The sequence below is a fragment of the Anopheles bellator genome, chromosome 1 (assembly GCF_943735745.2).
Source record: "Anopheles bellator chromosome 1, idAnoBellAS_SP24_06.2, whole genome shotgun sequence".
Classification (NCBI taxonomy): Eukaryota; Metazoa; Arthropoda; class Insecta; order Diptera; family Culicidae; genus Anopheles; species Anopheles bellator.
In genome coordinates, this window is record NC_071285.1 from 38,530,567 (window position 1) to 38,549,606 (window position 19,040).

Here is a 19,040-nt window from a genome sequence, read left to right on the forward strand (position 1 = left end):
GCCATTCGGGCTTTACGATGCATTTCGTCCCTTCCTTCCGTACAATCCACAGGATCCGTGTGCCGTGCACCGCTCGACCTGCTCAAGGATACCGTGAACGTGAAGGAATGGAATGGAAGGGTAAAAACATTAGACGAAGACCACATAAATTTCCTTTCGATTCACAACCGACCGACGATTCTTGGCATCGCCTGATGGTGGCGAAAAAACCGAAAGCAACGGCTGTTCTTTAAATTTTTGGCCCAAAACTATAGGCACATCGGGGTCGCGCTTTCTTCACAAAAACTCGGAGGCACATTTCTCGACACGACGCCAAGTGGGCCACATCCAAGGGACCTTATGCAAGGAGTGAAACCCGGAAGTCGCACAAAGCACACCTTGTGGAGCCAGAACTTTTGGCACCATCCGGAAAAGTAGCTTCCCAAGGGCACAGGGCTCTTCAGGAACCAAGCCGAGGAGGAAAGAAACGGCCGACCGACTGCAGGATATTCCGTGGCGTTCGAAGTTTAATGGTTTGTCCATAACCGGCCACCTTTACGGGATGGCAAACAAACTTTGTGAGTTTTTGCCAGGCCGGGCCAGGCGGGCCACACACTGGTGCACTTGGTCACGAGGGGACCACCTTCAACAATGCTCCTGGGCCGATTTCCCCCAGCTTGCTCGCTCGCACGCCAGCTCCGCGAGCGACTGGGCCCCGTGGATTCCGTGGGCATCGAAGAAAAAAAGAGGGTTTCGAAAAAAACAGGGAAAAACGACTAATTGAACGGCGTATGTATTAATTATGCTCACGGCTGAACAAAATACCGGCTGGCTGGTGAAGCATACACCACGCATACGCCGACTGGGGCGGTGGGCAAATCATGGTCCAAGCAGCGCTCAAACTACCGTTGCGTTGCGTTTGGTCAGTGAAGTGCGTCGAATTGGGGAGAAACGGAATCAAAACGGCCGCTACCGGGGGAGGGCTCCCGGATCTCGCTCGGTGGCGTGCGTCGTAGCCGGTCGTGGAAAAAGTGCGAGGAAAAGCCAAGGGAGTTGGCGAAAATAGAAACAAAAAACAAACGGCAACGGCACGCGCAGTTCCTTTTTGCCCTTGGGCGCCTCACTCCGGTATTAGTGAGTTGTTTTGCCGAGAAACATCTGGAGGGTGCATAAGGGAAAGGTGCGGGAGGATAGTAGACAAGCCGTAGCGCGGGAACGAAAGGGGGAGGAAAAGACGGGGGTTTTGTTTTATTGGAAATCAATGCTGGAGCGTAGCCAACGACAACGCACACAGTGTCTGGGACACATTTTTTTGCTTTCGAAGCTGACCAAGACACAGGGCACGGAAGCATAGTAGACAACATAAAAGTGGAAGGGAAGCGGAATCAAGGGGACGCCGGGAACCCCGATAGTCAGCAATTGGGTCACTATCGTGTGGCGTGTGGCGATCGCAATGCGTAAAAGTGTCACCCAAATGATGCTTGGAAATGTGTCCGGATCGCAAAGTGTTTTCCCATTTCATTTTCCTAAAGCTGTTTCCCATTGTTTATCTTCTCACAAATGGTTATGACAAACGATGCTCGCGCAGTGGCATGTTTTTGAGTCCCAGATAATGCTCCACCTTTGAAGCAAACTGAACGATTCATCTTTATGGCCATTTGCAGCATACAACTTTTAATTTGATTTATCCCATACCCAACATTAAAGCAGAAGGTGCCCTCGTACGGGACAGTATCCTCGTCGAGCTGTCCGTAGTTTATGGGTGAGCTTAGCTGGCTCCAAAAACGGATGTCCTTGGGTGCTCCAAAGCCAAGGGCAAGACCAATAAAAAAGCGCGGTTCCAAGAACTCAAAGGGCTGCTTCTAGGCTCGTCCCGGTGACGTCCCGAGCTGAGCCGTAAAATATCTCAAACAACCGGCTGTTGATGGTCGATGCAAAACACCGTATTCGGCTCTACGATACTTTTTCTTCACTGCGGCTTGAAGTTATTATTCCACACCGGATATAAGTTCGTTCCGTCCCGGACACTCCGGCATCCCTTTCCGGGCTTGATTTATGGACAATTTGTCGTCCGCCGCTTTTGGGTGCCCTTGAACACTGTGCTGTGGGTGCTTCGCTGTGCGCACTTTCCAGGAAGGAAGGCACGAAAATCGATAGGACATCTCCAAAGGAGCTCTTAAGGCTTAACCGATGAGCCCGAGTACTGTGCCTGGACTAAAAGGGGACCAAAGTTTTGGCCCAGAGCCTAGAATCAGTGATCACGATATCATCACACTCCTGTTTAATGATGTTTATTAACGGAGGATCTTTTGAAGATCAGATTCAAGAAGAAACCGGAATCGTCAGCTACTTACACAGAAGGTCGTTTTAATGCTTCTCCCGACCCAACGCGCCTTTCTGGAGCCAATAAAGAGTCCTTACACTGAGGTCCTTGCTGTGGGGAGCACTTGCTCCGTTCACTGACGGTTGGAAAATGCTTCACCACCGACACACACATACGCACCACCACCACGACTTGCAATGCAACAGTTCTTTCACGACACGCGACAAACACTCAGGCAAACAGTTTTCAGCCACATCGCCAGCATCCCCGCATTATTGAACACTGGGAATTTCAAGAATTCCAACAATTGCTGTCCGGAAAAGGATGCGCTTGCGCCACTCGGCCACGGAAATTCGAAAGCACCGGAGATCAGAACACGGTTAGCTTTTGAAGCTGCGATTCCCCGAGAGAGTTGCGATCGCGAAGTTCGTCGACTAGAGCCCGGCCCGTTCGAAGCGCGACACGCGGCACCCGGAGAACCGATCGGATCGAATAGTAAACATATACTAAACCCGCGCATCGAAACCGACGGCCTCAGGTGCTCAGGTGCGCGCGGACGAAGACGCGACGGTTTGGGCTGCGAAAGCGCCGTCCCCGTCACGGAAGACGAGTCCGTCTTCCGCGAGTAGTGCTTTTTCCCCCTCAAACGCTCACTCTATCTCTCTTTCTCTCTCTTACGCTTTATAGCTAGTCGCTTCTTTTAGTTCTCCACGGCGCTTAGCGATCGTGCACCGGCGATCGGCGCACAAAGCTTAGCTTAATTGATACACAGTTATTATTTTTGTCTTTTTGACAAATATTATCGCATGTTTTTGAATACATCTGTTTAGTAACTATTTTTAACCTACTCTTGTTGCTCTCACTTAGTTCAGTTTTTACATCTTTAGAATCATCATTCTTTCTGCCTTCGTTTTATGATTTTCTTTACTTCTTAGGTTGTTTGGTTCAGTTTATCTAACTATTTCAAATAGTTTAGAGTAAAAAAATGGTTTCTTGGTTGTTGTATTCAACAACGCAACATCTTAGGCGTTGCATCTACTGCACCGTATTTATTTTCTATTTATTATTTAACTAATTTTTCTAATTAATAAACTAATTATGACTTGGTCTTCGTTTTTAAAGCCATGGCATGGTTTTGACCACTTACTACAACAGCGGCACGATCTCTCTGTACGATGTCGATGCCAGCCTCAGTTCCATGGTGCAACGAAGCTGCAAAGCAAAAACGGCATTCGCGCGCTTTCGGGAGGAGTGCTGATTGCATTAAACGCCGTTCCTGGGCGCACTGCTTATGCACCGGCGTCCGTGCATGTGCAACGGAACCACCGGTAGGATAATGCCTACATTAGATCATTCGCAACGTGCGATGTGGATCAGTTGTGTCGAGGGAGGATCGGACAAATTTGTGTGTTTGCTCTATAATTTTTCTTCCTTTCTCTCTCTCGCACTCGCGCACTTCCCCATCGATCTTCTTCTTGAGCCATCGATGAGTGATATGTTGGCCGTTGCAAGTGTGCACACGAGAAATGCAGATCCGCTGCAACCGATTAGGCGATTCCCTGTGGCCCCGATCAGGTTTGTTGCGTTTTGAGGTTTGTTGGTGCTGCAGGCTAGACGGTCGGCGCGAACGGGGCCAACTATCGTGGCACCGAGTTGTATAATGTTTTATTGACTTGTAAATGATCAGCTCTATCAGTGATCGGTTTCGTTTTTTGGACAGACACGCGCCAGGGAGAAAGCCGCTAAAAGGGCGTACGGCGAGTTTATTTACTTTTACGTTATGTTCTCTCTTGTGCCTGATCTACGTTTTTGTAATTGGAAACAATTAGTAAAGTACCATAAAATCTCTTATTTTTATTTTTGGGCTTTTGGGCTTAGTTATGCCTATATTTCTCACACTAACTTAAATTTAGCATAACTTAAACTGTGTTTTTGATAAAATGGTTGATTCTTTTTAGTTTTTTTTTCTATCTTCTAATATCGAAACAGTTTTCGGTTCCTGCTACTTATAGTTACCACTCAATTCGATTGAGCCATTCGGTGGAGGAAAACCAAATTCGTGGCCAACCTTAGACCTTCGTGTGCAGACAGCCGGCGATCCGAGCGAAGGCACTCGACCGTTAATCTTTTAATGTTAGTTCATAGATAACTATGATCATCTCTCATCTATCGAGCCATTTCTCTCCCCCACGTTTTAATGTACACCCCCCCAAACCGTCTAATCCTCCGTCGATTATCAACTCTTTGTGCAGCGCACCCGTAGTCGTAACGATAATGGCAGAAAAACTCATCATTTTCTACTCTGGTACCGAAATCGTGCAATTTTTGTGTGCAATTTTTGCAAAACGGTCCACTCTCCTTTCGTGCCCAAGAAAGTGAGCTCATGAATAGCGCACATACTTAATGCTAGCCGATCTTTCTCTAGAGGCACGAGATGATCCTCTCCCTCGCGAGGCGCCCGGCGAAAATGAGGTTTTCGTTCGTTTGCTGGTTTTAAGGGCCAATGCAAATTATACGGCCTTCCCTACTTCTATTTACCGATCAGCTGCTGGCTACATCATCGAAGGCAACACTTTTCGACAGGCTCAGAGGGCATTTTATTATGTTTTTTTTCTAAATATTTTATTGGCATGCTCCGCTTCCGGACTTTCGGTAATAACCCCTCCGAATGCGCTCCCACATGGCGCGGGACTCACGGGCGAGTAATTTGTCGCTTCATACGTGCGTTACGAATGTGTACATTTGAATACGATTATGTTCACACTCGCATCTAGGCCGTGCCTGGGTGGGGGAGCCATGCTGTGGCCACTGCTGCCCCCTACACATCGCGAATGCGCATGAAAGCGCATCTCGTCTCATCGCCAATGAGGACGGATGAGTCGGTCCTTTCACCCGTCAAGCTAGTAATTTTCAATTCGATGCTCTAGCGACAATATGTATATGCTCTTCGTTCCGTGGGCCTTAGCGAGAGTAGTAACTACACGCGCACCAGGTGGCGCCATGAACCTTCATCGTCGTCTTGTCTCTTTCTCGCCACCCGGTACCTGTAAGCTGTAAGCTAAACGCACATTAGCGAAAGTCAATCAGTGATGGCAAATTTACACAAAATTTGTAGCTGGCTAGCAGGCGTCTGCCGTGGCCGCTGAACACAGTGAGTGAGGTCTGGAGGGCTTCAATTAGCCAGTTGAGTGGTTGGCTCTCGCCGAACTGCTGAAGAAAAGCTGACAGACGACAGAACCTGTTTCTAGGGCCACCACGGTCAAGAGCTTACTGCTCATGTTGGATCGTATTGGAAACTACCACGTTGCCCGTGGTCGTCGACTAACAAGCGCCTGTAAAAATACAGAGAATCATAAACCATGTAAGATGTTTTCAATTAGCATATTAACATTTGTTTTCTTTTGGAAAATTGCATTAATGTGTCGCAGTTTAAAAGATCCAGCTGGTCGAAACAATTTTAGTCCACTACAAAACCGACCAACTTAGTCTCTGTCAAGGAAGCCTATTCTAATCTGAATTTAAATTTTTATGCCATTTAATCGGTCAACTGTAAGGCGTAATGAACCTAAGTGTGAAGGTTTTTCTGTAACTTACTTTGTTTGTCGAACAGCCTTCGATTGTAATATAAAGCAAGTTGATAATAGTTGAGAAGAGAAGATGTCTGACGCAACATTTCTATCGCATCGATTCGTAAAGCTTATAGCCTAAGCACGTTGTGATAAGAGATATTTTTAACATGTTTTTGACCAAACACTCAAAAAGAAAAGTAGAAAAAAGTTACCCCAAGACATGTTATCCTAAATGTTTTGTGTCGATTTGAAGAAAGCCTGAAAAACTGTTACAACTTAAGAAAAGGACGGAAAGTTTTATTAATCGTTGTGGCAAATGTGGTGCCTTACTTTGAGAGCGATAATGTCGATGATTGTTTCAGAATGTTTGTCAGGTCCAATTTTCAGAGTGTTTGTCAAAAACGCCCTGGCCAATTTATTGTTTGTTGTGCCTAAAGAAATGATTGCAATCAACATAATAAATACTCAGAAGATATCACACTCAAAAAGTTCTTGAATACATGCTTCGAAAAACGTATATTTTACATTTTTATTTATTTTAATCAAACGTACAAACATTAATGTTTCGCATTCTTCAGAAATGGCAGAAAATATATCAAAGTATCTTACCATTGAGATGGACGGCAAAAAACGAATTTCACAAAATGTGTTGATTGCTTTTCTAATGGATCACAAAAGTTTTATCTTTCATTTTTGTTTCAATATCGATATTATGAAGTCCGCTAGATACGACAGAGAAATTGCTCAATTTCTGCAACTTAAAAGTAATAAGAACGATTAATCTTAATTAACTGCCCAACGGCTTGCGAAGATGAAGAAAGAGCTAAAAGGGCGTTCTAAGGCTTAACTGAATTTAAGAAGGACTCCTCCAACATTGGCCTCTCGCTTGCGAAGGACATCGCTTACGGGGACCCTCCGGACGCCTTGTGGTCAGAAGAATGGTGCGCCGCGTTGTGGCCAGATTTACAGGGTGGAGAAAATTAAGAAATTTGTACGCCCATCAACAAATTCACGAAACGTGTCCCGGTTCGTGGGCAGGAATTCTTCGCACGTCAATAACTCGCCCAAGCAGGTTGGTTCGCCAACAAGTACCGACGAAAGGGTAGCCCATCTTCGGTCGCCTTTGGGCCGCAACTTTGCCAATCGGGGTGGACTGGTGGTTTCCTTCTGCCAGTGCCCAAGTAATCCATCATCGGGACGGGCGTGAGGTCTCTTGCAAGACGGAACTACTAGACGCAACTCATTGCCGATTTCCAGCGGCATCCGGCGAATCGTCGGTTGCTGTTTTTGTTGAGAAGTTCCTAATTAGTTCCTTCGGCGGTGCGGCTGTTGATGAAAGTTTTTCGTCTTCTGTCTCCGCCGGGCCAGGACTGGCACGTTCTTCAGATACAGATGTTGGCCAACGCCTTAAACGGTTTCACTGCGCGACCGAGCTAGCTGCCGGGCTTTAAGTGGTGTTATGAAGCTGCACAATAGAAGTAAACAGGAAATTGGAAAACCACTTCGCAACAAAGTTGGAGACGGTTGTCACCGCTTTTCCGGGAAACTGTCTTTGGATGCGACATTGGACGCCGCAGGGAGAATTTTAAATCGTTTTTCGCAAACACTGCCCCGGATGCTTTGTAGCTAATTAATTAAAACATAAACAGTAAATGCTTTAAGCAAAACAAATCTACGCGTTAACGTTTCAATAGAAATGCGGCTGACATGTTATATTGCTGTTATTATGCTTTTTTTCCCATTGGAAGCCATAACGAAGTTGTTTATTCATAGCCGTGCACAAATTGTTTCAAAAGAATGTTACAGTTTGACGTGATTGGCAAAAACAACACTTTTCTGCTGACGGCTCACCCGTCCATGTAATTTCTTACACTCCTAACTAGTAACCAAAAGGGACCTTCCGGACAACCCATAATTAGTGGTCGTCCCTCGTCTTCAACAAGGTTCAGCCACTTGGGAACAGCAAAAGCAGGCTTATTATCAACCGGATACACGCCGATCGTCTTGATTGTGTAGCAAATCTGTACCATCATCCTGTTGAACGACATCACTGTGGTGCGGCCACCCTTCGATTGCTTTTTCTGAGTTCACATTTTCTTCGTTCCTCTAGGACTGCTTAAGGACGCCATTCGGCTTAAAGTGGGTCGATTTTCCGACTAGCGTCCAGTCAGCAAGGCTCTCGTAGTACTGCTTCAGTAATCGATTATAACCTTTGGTCGGGAGATGGTGGGTTGCTTGGGAGTAGTAAACACCCGGCGGCGGAAGCAAAACCGACCTGGGAAATCCGCCCCTGAGTCAGCATGTTCCGTGTGTTTCCGGGACAAAGGCAGGATTTCCGCTTCTGTGTTCGATCCCAGCGCATAAAGGAACAAAAAATGGTTTCTGTGAAAAAAAGGCTGTGATTGCCAATTAAGGGTGTGAATCGAAGAGTCCAAGAAATTCACCACTAAAGCCCATAATCGTTGCATAAATTAACAAACTAATTAACCTAAGAACCAATAAAATTCAATAATGCTTTCATTTGGGCAGAAAGTAAGCCCATCGGCCCCGTGCACGGCACACCATGACAATTAGCTTTAATGGGCCGAAACTTTTCGACTGAGGTGTCGCTTCGGACGAGCTTCCTTTTTTCTCGAACTACATGCCACGGTCCGGAGTGGTCGGCCTCACATCGGTGCTGCAAATGACAGATAAATTAGAAACTCCTTATACAAAACTTGCCGCTGTTCCTCTCGGGATGGCCCAGTTGTCTCGACTGTTTCAGAGGTTTCCCATTTAAGTTGTTTCGTCCGCTTAATTATGGGTGACCGAGAGCTCTAACTAGTGCCATACTTTGCGAGTTAACCAGAATGGGACCCCACGTTGGTCCCATTCCGGTCTTCTGCCGGATGGTCCTGCTCTGACAGGAGCAATCTAAGTCTGGGCAACAAGACAACGACGCCGGATGGTAAGCTCGTGTTTGCTTGCCAACGAAGTTTTCTGTTGATTTAGGTCTTGCCGTGAAGATGGAACACCAGCAGCGACTCTTGTGGCCGGACGAGACAAGTGCCCATCGGTGAAGTCTCTAGATTTGATCTATTTTCTACGAGACTCCTTACTGGCTCTTTGATGCACTTTTCCACACATTCCCACGTGGTATGATGGTGGTGGCTGCATGATGACTATGGCAAGATCCTGCTGGCCCTTTTGTTGTTTGCTTTCGGCACAAAGGCCCGAGCCGGGGGACTAACGCCAAATGAGTAGCCGTTTTTCATCCTTAAAGTGCAGGCCGACGACGAAAGGGTTGCGCTCTCCTGATCGAGTCCCACAACGAATAAAATTCCGCGCAGGCTGGGTCACAGGAAGGACAAATGAAAACGGCAAAAAATGACACCAACAAAAGGCGAACTTCAACTAGCGCACCCCGTCGATTCCTCGTCTTCGGCGAGGATTTACTTTTGCGCACGGAAACAGTTCCCGTCCAGAGCCCCGGACGCCCGGAAGCGTGTCCTTTTCAACGGCTTTCTCCCGAGGAGTTTTATTCCCCCTGTGTGGCTCACACCGATGTACTTCCTGTCTTTTTGCCGACGCTCGTTCGAGGCGAAGGGCTATTTTCCGCCCTGTTCCTTGGAAACAAGATGGAAAGATGGTGCCGCGAGGCGCACTAAAACTCATTCACCTGACGATAGCCCTCGAATCCGAAGGCGGAAACGGCCATTTGTTGCGCGAAACGGTCTGCGACTAGCGGTGGTTCCGGATCGATTCAACTTGGTTTCTTCTGGCATTGTCCACTTTCTGGATTACGTTCATATTTAACATTTTTTCAAATACTTTCGTGCACATCTTCGCTTGGGTTGTTTTAAAATGTTTCGACGCTAAAAGCATTCTTCGTGAGTAAAGCTGCACATTCCGGTGAAATTTTATAATAAGTTTTATATTTGTACAGGGTAGTTCTTCTTGTTAAAAGCCAACGTTTTTACATACAAATACGCAATTATGAGTCAGATTGCACGTTCGAAACTTGGGCGTGCATGTTTGGCACACAAAGTTGAATGAATAATCTCAGCTCTCGGTGCGACTGGTGCAGCGCAGCGCGAAAAGCATGCACCGTAATTAATAGGTCATTTCGTAATTATTCAGAACACAACGGTCGTTGTTAAGCGAATCGGGTGTCGAGTACGATTCCAATTACAGGGTGCTTCGTGCGTGGCAATACCGTGCGGGCTGCGTGTACTATTTCGGAGAAGAAGTGAAAAACACGGCGTAGAACCAATACTCAGAACATCCGATTGTAGAGTTGGCTTCATTTATAGGCACACGATCTCTCTCACTTTTTCTCATTCCCGTTTTTTTTTTTGTATTGCCTCTGGACATTGTGGAAGGTGTTATACGAATACTATCACAAGATGATTGCACGTAGAATTCGAGCAGGACACGTGTCTGATTACTGTGTCGAAGGTGATAATTAAATGCAAATTAAATTTGCTTTTAATTATTTCACTTAGTTTTGGTAGCTACCGTAAAGGACGATCAAACAGAATTGTGACAGTATATTATCATACTCTGCTTTGGACGATTGATAACACGATAAACCAATAATCATAAATTATGTAAGTTGTCTTTAAACGTGTTAAAATATTTCTAGCGATTGAACACAGATTATGACGAACTAATCGCTGGAACACTAACGATTTGCATAATACTGGCCCCCGTTTATTATCCTTTCTTTTGTTCTCGAACTATGCTTTTGGTGTGACGTTTAGGGACCAACCGTTTTGGGGCGAAACCCACCACGCAAGCATAGGCGAAAACTGTGTTCCGATAAATTGAACACAGCCCACCGACATAATTTTGTGTCACGCTACGGAGCGCCATGATTATTACGGGCTGCGCTTGCCCTGAAGTCCACTTAATAACATGTTTATAGAATCAAATATATCACCCCTCACTAATGACGATACGATGGTATGAAATATGTTTCCTCATTAGGCAGCCCCTTTGGAAATGGAGACTTGAAATTAGTACTTCATCGATCGGGGACACAACACAGATGATTTAGTGAGCACTATGTTCCGAAACTATTAGACTATTTCGTCTACACCATCACGGTGTCATCATCGCGGTTGGACAATTTTCTACAAGAGCAATTTTTACTTGTAAGCTGTCCCGATGGCCAGATTAAGCAACTTTTCTGACATTCCAAGGTGGCTTAATATTAGTCGCACCAAGACTTCAAGTCTTGTCTCTCTCGATTGTAAATGACAATAAATCTTATCCGCACCATGCTTGCGTTACCCTACAGCACGGGGTTAGAAAATCCGTCAACAAAACCACGACCACAACAAAGCCCCTTGCCGCCGGAAAAATATCCACTTCAATGTTCCCATCTGGTGCAGCAAAAGTGCGCTTTCGGACTTGCACCGCTTGCAATCCTTATCCTCACTAAAGAAGGGTCTCAGAAACCGGTGGAGGGGGTCACAAAAAGGATAAACAGCAGTAGAGAAGAAGGATGAAAAATGTCTTCCAGTAACTCCTCCGTCTGACTGTTGTAATCCCTCTAAACCACCGAACGGCTCGCGCTGTGCCACTTTCAAGTCAAACCGGGTTCCATCAGAGGAAGTTACTTCGAGAAATGGATCAAGCTGGTAAACATATAAATTGGCCAACCGACAAGTTAAGAATCTTGGCCAAATGGCCATGCTTTTAGAATCCGTCACCATTGGTTGCGGCATCCACTTTCGAAAAGTGCACAACTCATAAGTACATCCTCTTAATGGTATCCAAGTAAAGGGACTCAATCTTGACCTGTAAAGCTTCATTCAAAATAGCTGAGCTTCTGGGAACTTTTATTTAGGGATGTAACGAACGTTCGCACCCTAAAATTTGACTTTAGATATGTTTTGTCAACAATCCCAATGGTGCAACTTCTACAACGTGTTGATTACACATTTTTTGCTTCATATAATCCATTGTAAATCCCATGAAGATCCTTTTTCAGGAACTTCATAAATGACTTAATCTTAAATGGTGTCAAAACCGCTTTCCTTTGCAAAATCCGTCCTTCTAACATACCCGACAGATTTTGCCAGCATTAGAGCCAACTACTTGACGGCAAAACTATTTGCTTTGTCAGCCAATCCTCTTCCTAACATTTGCTCACATCCGAGTGGAAGTTTCCGAGCATTCCTCTGTCTTATGTTGAGTGCAAAAAAAAAAACGGAAGATAAAACGGTATATTCCAATAGTGCAGAGCGTGTGTGCTGCCGGGTGATTAGTACAGAGCCGCACGGTCTAGGGAGAACCAGTGGCCATCCTCTGGTCCGTTGCATGGCGTGAAGTCGCCCGTTAGGGGATCCCGTTTGTTCTAGACTATTGGTCAGCTCAGCAGCCTGTGTGCTTGGTTCTGGTCGAAGGGATCTCTGGTGCTGGCGAAACAGTTAGCTCCCCTTCCGTAATAGGAAACGAATAGGATCGGCCAGTTTAGTGGTGTGTTGGCGGAGCAACCACCTGCGGTTTTCGCCGCAGTGTTCATGATGCGGAGTGCACTTGCGATAGCCGTGTATCATCTAGGGCCTCTGTTGCATTCCTTCGGCCTCACTGCATCGAGATTCTTTGGTTGGTATTAGAACATTCTTTTGGGATAAGCGATTTGGATTGAAATTTCATTAAAATCTCAACAATGCCTTGTTGCAAATGGGGGAAGAGTTTTGCATCGCCAAAGCATACGTTCGCTCGACACGGATCTGTTTAAGGGCTGTCTGGATTCGGCTCTGATTTGCATAGTTTTCCTTCGTTGGCAACCATCGCGCCAGGTACCGAGCTTCTGTCATGGGAGCACGGGAACTTGATGCGCGAACTTTTCCAACTCAGAACTTCAGTGTTTTGGTAGCTGCACCTGAATTCCGGCTTCTAGGAAAACTGATTCTAAGAACCATTAGCTGTGTGAAATAAGCTACCTACTAACAAATCGAGGTTTATGAAGCTCCGCACAGACAGGATGGTTTCACAGAAAGCTGGTTTATACTGGCTTCACTCAACATTGGAAGGCCTCATTTCCTAGGGATGATCTGTTCCCAGCAACACGGTGGTTTTTGGGGTAGAATGTTCAAATATAGCAAACATTCTATTCCTTTAAAGTATCTTCAGACGGAGCGTGTAGCATTTCCTCTGGCACATCCTGATATGCCGTTTGATGTGGCTGTCTTTGATGAACCTCAAAGTATTTCAAGAATTTGGCCCATTTCTCGAACGAATCCGAACGCAATCAAAGCTTCTGCCATCACATTCCCAACTCAGGCATCAGTTCATTGCTCCAACGATGAATGATCACCATTTGTTGTAACTATTCCCCGCGAACCGGAAGCGAATCCCTAATCACTCGATAATATCTGCATCAAACCCGGCGCCAATCGTTATCGCCCGCCACGGAACTGCAGCAAGAAATGGGAGGCACAGAAAAATAGAAGCTTTTGTGCATGCTTACGCTGGTGTGCTCTCCGCCATGCTCGGTGCACATCTCGTTCACCACCCCGTTTTGTTACGACCCAAACATCAAATAAACACACACCCCAGTGCCCCACTGCGAAATGCGCTCTCCGATTAGTGCACGGTGCAAGGCGCCTTTCTGCTCTCCCGTTGCGAACAGAGGGGGGCCATGCTGTTTATTGAGGTTTTCGGGGTGTCTGAGACGACGGGGCGCCCTTGAAGTAGGCTCTCGCGATGTGCCAAACACCGACGAAGCGCATAGTACTGGAACAATCGGCCAGGGGTTTAATGGTTTAATTGATGCACGCTTGCTGCAGTTGCTTCGCGAGCGTTCGGTGGATCATTTTCCATCCAGTTACGAAGATCGATTTTCGTGCCGAGCAAAGTCAGAAGAGTCCTCCCGGCGATTTCACTCGCTCCTCGCACCAAACGCCGTTTATTTAGTCAACAGAGCCGCGGGCCATCGAGGCGCCTCCGATTGTGGGTGCCCTTTTCGGTGGAGCGACGAATTGAGTCATTAGTGGGAAAAGACTGTAATTTCCACCCGCTGGGGGAGCCCCGTTGGGGGAAATCGATTTTCCTTTGCCTGGAGGGAGCTTCCAGCTGCTGATAAGCGAGGACGATAAATATTGAACTGCGGTTGTTTCGCGCTGCCAAACTAAGCCCTTTTCGCGGCAATGACGACGACGACGACGACGACTGGCGGCGGATATTTGCTGTTGGTAATGTAATTATCGCCATTAAGTCACGTGCAGGGAGCAGAAAAATATTAATTAAAACGTGTTGAAATAGAGACAGATCGGATGTTTTTTCGCCCAATTATGCTATCGACATTTATTCAATTTGTTTCACCTAATCGCCATATCACCATATCGCTAATCGTTTGCCGCTCTACGTAAATGAGTTGATGATGTTCAATCAAGGGTAGAGGTGGCAGACTTCTTACAGATATTAAAGAGGTTCATAAAAGATGAACATCAACGGAAAAAATAACAATCACACCAACGAGAATGCTAATTTGGAAAAGGAATTAAACATAAACAATAGAAACTTGCCCTAATGAATGGAAACGCAACATTTATTTTGTTTATTTATTACAAAACACAGTCAACGGGCAAAGCTGGTAACCAATATGAAGATACGTGTATAAAACAATGACACGACTGAAACAGTTACTATGAAAACATGAAAGCAAAGAAATCATGACACTGATTACGACGCACAGATCTTAACTTAACTCTTAATGTCTTATCTTATATTTTCTTATTTTAATGTCAATTGAAAATAGATTAAAAATTTAAAAAAAAAACCCAGGGCCAAAAACAGATATTGAGCAATTGGATTGGATTTAGCTATTTGAGAAAGGAGTTACAAGTTGTTCTCATGTATTGTTCTGAACAGAACCAGTGACAACATTAAAATAATATTATATTCAATTCTATATGATTAGAGCTGCAAAAGTGTTGTTAACATGCAGGAATTCGATTTCAAATGCAAATTCGATTTATCTGTGATGTTAATTTTTCAATAATAAGTTAATAAGTGAGTGAATATTGAGACGTTTCCGTAATAAGGCGAACACTGTTTCCTATAAATTTAAATGAAAAAACCTAAATAATAGTAAGGAGTAATATGATAGCTAAATATGTTAACTATCATTACTGTTTTACTAACATTCAACTACGGTGGGTTTTGGTAATGTGTTCTGCCAGAAATCCTTCCTAAACCCTTCATATTGCAATCAACCAAACGGCGGAACTACGGCTCAGGGGCATTGGGTTGTTGGCTTTAATTAAAACGATAAGGACGTCACGCGATGGGCAAATACATATTCCGCGCATCCTGCTCGCCAGTAACAATTTCATTAAATTCGAAAGCTCTCTAACTTAACCCTCCGTTAGGTCGAAGCTGCTCGCTTCTTGTCTAGGGCTTTCTAATTCCAAACCTACCAGACTCCACAGATGCGCTCCTGTCGATATTAATATGTTCGTCTAATGCTGCCAAACGCCAGAGAGCAACCAGACATGTCCTACACGACACACGGGCGTCGGCGGCTCGTGAATGCTGAGAGACACCAACCGTTACCGCAGCGGAGCAGAGGGAGGCAGTTGTCGGAGCTTTACTTTCTCGCTAGTTTTCCCTTTTCCGAACCGCGCTCCGATGCAGTAGGATTGCTTTGTGTATGTGTGTGAGATAGGTGTTGGAGTTGTTCCCTCCCGGCAGTGTCCGCAGCCTTACAACGTGTTCGTGTCACAACATAACCACGGCGGCATCCACCGGAAAACATGACACGAAGGAAGTGTCTGCGCCCGGGCGCCCCACTTTATGCTGCCAACTGTAATTCCTTCCAGCCCAGTTGAGCCCTTCATATCGAAGCCTCATATGTTTCGCCGCGCTGGGGAAGAAAAAGAACACCACCCTCTCTTTAATCGGCAGCTCAGATGTGCCAGAAGCTGAGAAGCCCAACGCCCGCCACCGCGCCGTTGTCGACGGTGATGTTTTACACGATATACGCCCTCCGAAGCACCCATCTGGTCGATGGTTGGCTAATTTTTTATGCTTTAACACCTGAAGCATCAGACGGTTCGGCGTTCGTTTCGTTTCGCCCTGTTTTGTGCTTGCTGCGTATTTTCTCTGCAGCACATTCTCGACTGCCGTGCTCCAGTTGGCAGCCCGAAGGAAGCTCCGGCAGAAAACGAAACGAAATTATCATAAAAAATCTAAGAGTTGGGCTGAATTTTAACGCCATGCTTAGAGGGAGGTGTTTTAATTGATTTTCCATCATCCGACGGCGGCGGGCAGACTCGTAGGATGGATGTGAAAAACACAATTAAAAACTGCCGATGAGCCGTGTTCTGGCCTGGGCGCACCCAGCCACCCAGTTGAACCCGAACGTTTCGCAATTACACAACAAGTTTCGTGATTTATTGACGAATTTTTATCACCTTCCCGTCTGCTGATTAATTGTTAGTGGAACTGCCCGTGTTCCTTGATTGTCGTCGTTGGTGTGTTTAAAAGGTCTTGTTTAGCCGGGGAAACTCTGGGTCCGCCGGTTTGTCGCGGCATCATTGATAGTCTAGCAAATTTATGTCCAGCCACACCGGTACTTACCGTTTGACCTCTGCGAGTAGAGGGCGAACTTTTTCGAAACTTCCGTGAAAATACCGGAACCACACCGACACGCGACAAGTTTTCCTTTGCGACGGCCACCAGAAAATATGGTTTCCTTCGCCAGGTCATTGCTTTCCCGAGGAAAGCCTGTAACCCAGTCCCAGGCCAAGTCGGATCGAAAAGAGACGGAAATAAAGCTATCGGGTCTGTCGGGCCGAAAGTTTTTTTATCCTTAAGCCTTGGTCCACTCCGGAAAGGGATTCCACTCGGGGACCCCGGGGGCCTAATCATGCGAATAGCCACGTGATTAGATCGCCTGATAATAGAGGAAATAAAAGCGCCACAACGTTAAAAGCCGATCTCCGGGGTTTTCCGAAGGCCGACCGGACCCGGACCCACTGGTGCGGTGCCGTGGCCACTGTCCGGCCAGAATGTGGTACGTTCCTTATTTCCTCGCTGGGCCCATGTTGAATGTTTTAAAAGCTGAACAGTAACAACAAAAAAACCAAAACGTCCGAAAACCGAAGCACGACCCTTGTCGGCGACATTGTTTGACGCGCACTGGCCACATTCTTCAGGTGCTTCCTTTTTGCTGTTTTTGGAAGTGACACAAACGGTCCGCAAAAAGGAAGAAATGGTTTCAAAATATATACACGAAAGTTGCCCTTAGGCCGCAGCACCAGCAGCAGCAGCAGCAGCGGTTGTTGGGTCACCCGAAAGACGGTTGCTGCTGTCACGCAATGTAAAGCCGGCAAACGCCCCCGGGCCATGGTTCCGCTTTTAAGGTTCCACTTTCGAGTGCTTTCTTGAAGAGAAGCGTAGAGCGAGAATGGTTCTTTACGCGACTTACAACATCGATTGTTGTGTGTTTGTGTGTAGGGGTCTTTAAGAATGGTCAGGATTTAGCAAAGAATGCGTTAAAATGTTCGAAGGAAATTATCAAACTATATCATGAAACCCATTTACTGAAATTTAGTTTTCCGTGCCCGTCGGGTATGAATATAAATGGCTCTCTTTGCGTACACGTCGCAGTGAATCATAGCAAAAATCTTGTGCCATTTGTTTCAAGAAAAACAAATCAAATCTTGCATAAGCTTGGTGGGAAAAATTCTGCCCACCCCAGCTAGAGAAGCTTCGCTTCTGGCAACAAACCCAAAACTTTACAACATTGCTCCGGCACGATAAGAGAACTTTCTCCCGTCGCCGTATGCACCGACCATTAACCAAATTAAACTAGACTAATGTTTTTTGTTGCGGGAAAAGTGTTATACTCTATTGCCTCCCTTGCTAACTTATCTGCTCCGTGTTGCAATCGTTGCGTTGCGGTAAGGACCTTTGAGAAGTTTTTATTCCACCACCCTTCTTGGCGACTCCGGATTTTCGGGTCTTTGTGTGAACATGTTCGGTGAATTTAATTTTACCTTCGTTTTCCGATTTTCGTTGCCGCTGGCAGGTACGTGCTTTTCCTTGCGGTACGTGCCGGTCGACTGATAATTCTTATTACGGTGTGATATGATTGCTCAAAGATGGTCTGCTATGGCGGTTGAATATGGTTCCATGGATAATGAAGGGCTTTGTGCAAAGTTCAATTTTTTCTGTGCTTCTTTATCAGTTTTTATTCCGTTTCGTTTCAACTTTTAATTTTCCCTTTTGCTACATTTTTTTTTATTTGAATCGTTTTATTAATATTTCATGTTTTCATATTTTTTTCCTGTATATCTTTTCGTTTCTATCGTTTCGTTTCTATTCTTTCTAATTGCGGTTCCCAATAGCATAATTTTTCTGGACTAATTCTTGTGACGCATGCAATTTCGGCAGACTCTAACCCCAACTTAAACCCTTCCGTATGCTTATCCTTCGCAGATGTGACCGTCCGGTACTACCGCGGACTGCCCCATGTCACCGTGCCACTGCCATCGCGAAGCGAACGCTGCCAGTTCACGCTCCGACCAGTCACGCACTCTGTCGGCGACTTTCTCGAGATGCTCAAGAAGGAGGACCGCGGTATCGATCGGGCGGCAATACTGAACCGCGACGGTGTCCGGATAGCGGCCGCCTGCTCCATCGAGAACCTGATGGATGACGAATTCTGGTAAGTCCGCGTGTGTCGTGTGCCCCACACCGGAGCCAGAGCAATACGGCTTCCGGTTACAACGTGTCTAGGTACGGATTACAATTCGTGACCAGCACGCATTAGCATAAACGGCGCACCTCGAACGGTACCTTCTAACGGCATATTCGATTTCCGACAAACGCGAGAAAGCTTTCCATTGATTAAATTCCTTCCCGTAGTGAAGGTAAGAAAGCGTAGAGGACGAAACGAATCGAAAGTAATGGGTTGGCCTTTTACGGACAGAAAATAAATCGCTATCGGGACCTGCATCTTCAAGAAACGCTCCGGCCGTCAAGACACGGCATCCCTACTCCGGAGTGGCCGGAAACTTCCAAGTCATCCGGGGATTCAACAACTTGCTCGACGTGTCCTAGACAAGTGTTTGAGAAAGGTTTGCGTTGTGAGGGAACAACTTCACCCGAAGGCTGCATATCAAAAGACCGGAAAGGATTTAAAATGAAATTACATAACTTTCAACCCT

The 19,040-nt window shown here is 46.0% G+C and overlaps 1 protein-coding gene across 2 annotated transcripts in view; it reads left to right on the plus strand.

Moving 5' to 3' along the window:
* Positions 1-19,040, plus strand: part of LOC131206338 (calcium uniporter protein, mitochondrial) — an 88,632-nt gene that overhangs the window by 62,301 nt on the left and 7,291 nt on the right. For both annotated transcript variants that reach the window (XM_058198859.1, XM_058198860.1), the window contains exon 4: positions 18,310-18,538. In XM_058198859.1, the coding sequence (XP_058054842.1) occupies positions 18,310-18,538 (229 nt within the window). The remainder of the gene's footprint in view (positions 1-18,309; positions 18,539-19,040) is intronic.